Here is a 6878-nt window from a genome sequence, read left to right on the forward strand (position 1 = left end):
GGCCAGAAAGAGGCAGCTAAAAGCAATTTCCTAAACATCCCAATGCTAGTACAAGTTTACCAGGTCTCAGAAAGGCCATGTGCTGTGGCCTTTATTTTTTCCAGCAGTGAGATTACAAGCAAAAGTTGACACCAGACTCTGGTGACCAGAGACAGAAGCTGTATTTTCTATCTTTGCTATTCTTCTCTCTTCCCTCTTGTGTGTGTTTGTCTTGTTTTGTTTTTTAGAAAATGGGATCAGACTTTAACAGCAACAACAACAGTTCCAGCCCCTCTGAATTAACTTCTTTTTTTCCCCCAAAAGGACAGTTACCATTTCTATCATCATCTTAAAGACTTTCAACATGGGTTTTTCTTTCTAAAAATTCTCTACAGTTAAAGGGAACAAGAGAGGTCATTAAATGAAAGCTTTAATACTTTACATTTCAAATGCTGTAACAGTTTCTCTCCTCCCCCCCCCCCCTTTTTTTTTTTTTTTTGGTGTGTATATCTTTAATGGTGTATTTGCCATGGTACTAAGCAGGCTTAGGTCTCTGTATACCAAACCCTGAACTTTGCTTGAAACTGTTTAATAGTGGACTGTTTCAGGGTATGTTGACACCTTTGGCCCATATATTTCATCAAAATTAACACAACAGAACCTCTCTTCCCATTATTGAACAATTATGTAAGAACTCTGCAGGAGAATCCTTGTGGAATTTATTCCCCTGGATTTTATTGCAAGTGCGGGTAATGTGGTCTACAGTTCTCGGAGTACTTTTAACAATTATTTGAATGTTTTCCTTGAAAATGTTTCCTTTTTAATAACTTTATATTTCTTTTACCCACTAGGAACAATATCAGACTATTCTTTGTATTTTCCATTGTGTAGTGAATTTGCAGACAATACCAGCTGATGTGGAGGAAGCCTTATTTACCCGGGCCATTAAAGCTTTCACTAAGGCAAGTAGCAACTCGTCCATGAAATTGTGATTGTGTTGTAGATTATGGAGGATGAAGTAATAGTCTTAGCCAAAAATTTTACTAATTCATTAATAGTTATTATACTGACACTTATCTGCTTCAAAGTATAAAAGTTTTGTCATAGCAAATCCTCTCCAAAGCACAGAAAAATACTCTGCACAGGTCAATTGTGGGTGTTGAGTATTGAATGGAGTAAAAATAGTGCCTTCGAACAGTATTTCTTTATTCTCTGGCTTCTTTTTTATGTCTTGCTAGGCCACTTCCACTGGGTAGAAGTTGAAGTTAGACTATTTCAAACTGGAAATAAAGCACACACTTTTAACTGTGAAGATAATTAGCCTTCTTTTGTTTGAGTCTCCCCCAGTACCAAGGTGGAGATTTACATGGCTAAGACTATCTCCGGGCTTTAAAATCTGCCCTGCTTTTGAGGCAGCTATAGCTGTGAAGGATGGACATGTTAAATATATTTTTTGTTTAGGAGAGTAACAAATTACAGACAAATGTTCAATTTACAAATCATTTTCTGAGCACACGCAGAGAGCTTATGCCATGTTTGTTTAAAAATGTTTGATGCAAAAGTCAAATCAATGAAGAGCTTTTTGGACTCTGAAGGCTCTTCTTTAAAGCAATATGCTGCTTTAAAATCAGTGTATGTGGCTTTGGAGGCTTCTGACACTGCAGCTAGGACAATGGCTACTGCAATAACTATATGCAGAACATCCTGGCTGCAATAGTAAGGAATTCCAAAAGAGGTTCACATCATAGGAACATAAGAACAGCCATACTGGGTCAGACCAATGGTCCATCTAGCCCAGTGCTAGATGCTTCAGAGGGAATGAACAGAAGAGGGCAGTTTTGAGTGATTGGTCCCATGTTGTCCAATCCCAGCTTCTGGCAGTTGGGAGTTTAGGGACACTCGGAGCATTGGATTGTGGGTGACTGAGGACCTTCCTTTTGAGGGCCACGATCTTTTCATCTTGAAGACTGATTAGGTGCTTCATGCATTAAAGAACTCGAGAGCAACCTTTTGATCTTTTGGCCTCTGTATTGCATACCAGAGGAAAAAGCAAACAAAACCTCTGACCTTCTCAAAACAGAGATTTCCATCTTCTTATTCATACCAGCAAAGAACTTCTGAATTGTACAAGGAAAAAAAAACTCTTTTAAGAAGCGAAAAGCCCTCTATCTACTATTAATGTGCATTCATCATAGGGCCAAAGGCTGCGGGTTTGATGCCAGGGTCAAGAGTTGTGAGCTAGTTTGTTGAGAATCTATGCCCTTTCTCCCCTCTCTTTGGCAATTGCCTTGTTTGCAGATGCATGGGCTTCAATTAGTACCAACCAGTGGGTCTTAGAAGTTATCCAGCAAGAGTATTCAATTCAGCCCCAGTCTATGCCAATTCTGCACTCTCTTCCCTGTCTCTTTTCAGGGACACTTAACACAATGTTCTGGTGCAGGAGGAGATAGATACTCTTCAGGGTGTGATTGAGATGGTGCCTTTAGGGTTGTGTGGCAAGGACTTCTATTCCCACTACTTCCTCATTCCAACAAAGAAAAGAGGGTGGTATTCTATATTAGATCTCAGAGGGCCCAACAAACTCATCTGGAGCTTCAAATCTCAGATGACCACCTTTTTCTTCAGTAATTCCTTCTCTAGATCCCATGAACTGGTTTGCAACTCCTGACTTGCAGGATGCTTACTCCCATATGGCAAAACATCCAGCTCTCAGGAAGCTTCTTCATTTCATGGTCAGTGGACATTATTGCCAGATCAGAGTCCTTCAGTCTCTCAACAGCTCTGAGTGTGTTTGCCAAATGCTTTTCAGTGGGAGCAGCTATGCAGAGGAGACAAGGCATTCACATGTATCCCTATCTCATTGACTTTTTATGGCTTTTGGTAGCAAATCTAAAGGTCATGCTGTATCCTCTGAGGCTCTTGAAGTGGGTTTCAGACTATATGAAGATATCCTATGCATTGAATAAACTACCCCTTCCTTCTAGAGTTAGGGCATACTTTATTAGAGCTCAGTCTACATCTGTAACTTGTTTCAGGGGAATCCCTGTTTCTGAGATTTGTAGGGCAGCTGCTTGGAGTTCTGTTCATATATTTACCAATCAACGTTTCATTGTGGTAGCCTCTAGATCAGATACCCAATTTGGCAAGTCTATCCTACAGTTATTTTAAATAGGACTCCTATCACTCACCTCCTTGAGAGGTAGCTGTTAGCCAATCACCTACAGTGGGAACTATGCGGACAAATGCTTGAAGAAAGAAGTTACTTAACTGACAGCAACTGGAGTTAAGTGCTTTTCCCCCCTCCCCCCATGGATCCCACAACCCACCCACTTCCCCCCCCAGATACAGAGTCCTTTACCAGATAGTCTATACTAGTGAAGGAACTGAGTGGTGGTTGGGGCCGCTTTGCTCTTTATGCTCTCAGAGGGGCACAACTGAAACTGCTGGCTAAAAGATTCTTGGCTTATATGCATGGGCATGCAAACCTACACTGGGATCTGTGCATACAAAAGCATAGTAAATTTCAGTTACTGTAATGTAAGTCACCTCTCATTGTGTTTTGGCAGGCCTCAAGCAAAAACCAGGTAGAATATTCATTTTCTGCTCATGCTTTTTCCTTGGGCATATTTCAGCCTCCCTTAGGGGAAGTTAAGCTTCACTAATAAGGCTGGCATCACTGTTTGATTCGGTTTGGATTCCCCTCCCCCTCCCCTAGTCCCATCCCTACCCCCACTCCGATAAGTCTTCCCTCCTCAGTAATTAAGATTAACATTGTCCTCAACTTTATCTAAACTAACTAAGATGCTTTTTTCCGGCCCATGACCTAGTGATTATGGAAGAGTTGTGTATGTTGTTCCTGTAATCAATTAGGGTGGTGCCTGCAAATTATCTAAGTATCGCTGAAGGAATATTTGGTAATATTATAGTTTTACAAATGAAGGTCATTTGCACTAACTATAGAAACTATAGCCCCAGTATTTTAGAGCCTCAGTGTGTATAATGTATAGAATAGAAACCTGTTCTAGTCAGATCAAAATATGGTTTAGGTGAAATAAGATTAGAAAAGGAGTAACAATGTACACTTGGTAAGCCCACACACCATGAACAGTAAAGCTAGTAGTGTGCACAGAACTCTGCATTTAGTGGGTCAGATCCTCAGCTGGGGTAACTTGATGTAGCTCCATTGTCAAATACTGGTTATTTTTTGTAGGGCCCATCCTTCCATGCAAGTTATCATGGAGGGCAGAGGAAACATGTGCAACATGTGAAATCTATAACTATTACTGTTTTGTCCCCCTGGCCAGGAACTAAGGCTTCCAAACCATTACCTGTAGATCATCCAAGAACTGTTCACATGGATTTATCTTGTCTCCAATCTGCCTCCCAGATTCACCATTTTCAACTAGACCCTGGATAGTATGGTTTCATAACCCATGCTCTCAAGCACTCCATGTGCTGCAACAGCCTTCTGAACTCCCCTCACATGAAGGAGAAAGTAGTGCCAATGAATAGAACTCAAATTGTATTCGTTTGTGCAATGTTCTCTTGCAGGTTTGGGTGGAGTGAAAGAATCCAGAGCCTAACAATTTCTCCCAATCTTCCATGTCCATGGAACTAGAATTCTGCTGGGTAGGGATACAAAGGGGAACATGTAGCAGAAATGAAGTCCCCTCCCCCGTTCCATGGATGCATGGTCTCCATCCACATACACAGGTGGTGGGGAGCATGGGATATATACATATAAACAAGTGATTATAAAAGCAGACATAAAGGTTTGTGAGGGTTAAATATAGTCATACGGTGGGTTCGGGTGATGGTGAACTCAGAGCATCTTTCCTCTGATAAAGTATTTGAAATAATTTGAAAAGAAGGATCATATATAACGCACAGCCACGATTCAGCTAGTAGCCATTCAGACTGTAGACATGAGCATGACATCTCTCCTCCAAACTCTTTTATTTCTAACTGCCATTTTGTTTTAACCTGTCAGTAGATAGAACTGAAGTACTCTGCGATAGTTGTTCAGACCTGTAGTGATTTATGAAAAATACCTATTTCCTGGTTTAAAATAAGTATATGAAAATGCACCTGGTACTTTGTATTTTAAAATATGTATTATTTAGTGTTTTCTGTCTGTATTGTGCCATGTCATACAGTACTGTAAAACATTAACATTAATTTCTCCCTTTTCCCAGATAAGTTTGGATTCTGAAAATGGACCACAGGTTTACAACACTCTGGGAAAACTATTTAAACAAATACTGGAAGCAAAAAGAAAGGAGGCCAAAAAAGAAACAGATAACCCCTCTTGATGTTTACACAGTTATGCTGGGGATTTCAGTGGTCCTGTCAAATTATCTTTCATTTACCAGCTACAGTATTTTGTGCTAATTGGCATGTACTGACCAAATTTTAGTTTTAGTTAAAGAACTTTTTTAAAAAAAGGGAGCTGTAGTGAGCCTTATTCCATTTACAGATTTAAAAGTTGATATTTTAATGAGCTGCTACTGTGTGATTGTAGTGTAGCATTTGGTTTGAAGCAATATGCTTTTATATTGTGAACTCTGTTTTAAAACTATATTTATTGATTTAGAAGTCTCATCAATAAGCTATATTTTTTTATGTTAAACAGTTGCCACAATGTCAGTGCCATGTTATATAATGATTTAATGTATTAATATTTATGTATTAATGTTTACATTAATGATATTTCATTTTACTTTATAGTGAATAAATACTGACAACATTCTGATGTATTTATTGGGTTCTTTGGAAATCTTAAAATAAGATTAGTTGTAATAGTAAAGAAATTTGTAGGAAAAAAATCCTTTATAAATAGGCTGCAGTAAATCACCACATGTCTTAATGTTGTTTTTTTCTTGTGTGTCTTTAAAAAAAAACAAAAAAACCAAAAAAAAAAAAAAAAAAACCCAACCCTAACAAGCATTTAACTTTTCAGTGTATGTTGCTTATTTACCAACTTTTATATATGTTTTAGGTATTTTAATATCAAAGGTTTCTGAAATTTTATTTTTAATGAAAAGTTGAATGTATGTTAAGGTGCTTGAAAGGAAAGAGTAATCTTTTCCAACTGGCTAAAGAAACCTACAGATGTTTACCTCATTTGAAAAGTTATTTAAATTTGAAACCTTATCCAAAGGCCTCATTCTTTACTCACGCTGAGTCATAACTTACATGAGAAACCTATAAAAATTAAATCAATGAAAACCTTAAATGTAAAAAGTGTATTGCAGATGCTAAAGTATTGTTGCTTTTTTGTATCTTTGAATGAGATATCATTTTCTATTTCTTTTATTAAAGACATCTGTGTATATTCCAAAAAACAATGTCTGTTTATGGATTAGGATTCAGGTTGGTTCCCCAATTTGCAGGGTTACAGCTCATATAGTAAGATAAGCTTAAAAAAAATCCTCTCCTGTTCTAAAATATTTAGCTATACAACACCATCAGTGACTGCATATATTCAGTTAAAAATAAGACTGTTTGCTATGTTAATAATTTATAAATGCTAACTGCAAGATAACTCCATAAACCAAATTCAGAGCCAAGCAAAACAGTTCCTGTCTTTATAGAATGATCTTAACATGTGTACATGTGAAAGTAAAATACTGTATATGAATCACACCCAAAAAACTCTGTAAACTAAAACTCTAGAAAATCACCAGTTAAGGCAACACTAACATCCAGAATACCCTCAATTTACATGCCTTTATCATCGATATATAATACCCATGTGCATTCACAGGTTTCACAGCTCCACAAGAAATTATTTTCAACTTCCAGCGTTCAAAAACTTATAAAGTACAGATCCAATTCCTCAGTATCACATGCCTAGCCTTCATTCCAAACTCAGAATGGTTTAGGTTGTAGTAACAAAT

At 37.8% G+C, this 6878-nt stretch overlaps 1 protein-coding gene across 4 annotated transcripts in view; it reads left to right on the plus strand.

Moving 5' to 3' along the window:
- Positions 1-6323, plus strand: part of PTPDC1 (protein tyrosine phosphatase domain containing 1) — a 44339-nt gene extending 38016 nt beyond the window's left edge. For all 4 annotated transcript variants that reach the window (XM_005307163.4, XM_042849600.2, XM_065551175.1 and 1 more), the window contains 2 exons: positions 831-941; positions 5175-6323. In XM_005307163.4, coding sequence (XP_005307220.1) covers positions 831-941; positions 5175-5291 — 228 coding nt within the window. In that variant the 3' untranslated portion in view covers positions 5292-6323. The remainder of the gene's footprint in view (positions 1-830; positions 942-5174) is intronic.
- Positions 6324-6878: the final 555 nt, after the last annotated feature.

This window comes from Chrysemys picta, chromosome 7 (genome assembly GCF_011386835.1).
Source record: "Chrysemys picta bellii isolate R12L10 chromosome 7, ASM1138683v2, whole genome shotgun sequence".
NCBI lineage: Eukaryota > Metazoa > Chordata > Testudines > Emydidae > Chrysemys > Chrysemys picta.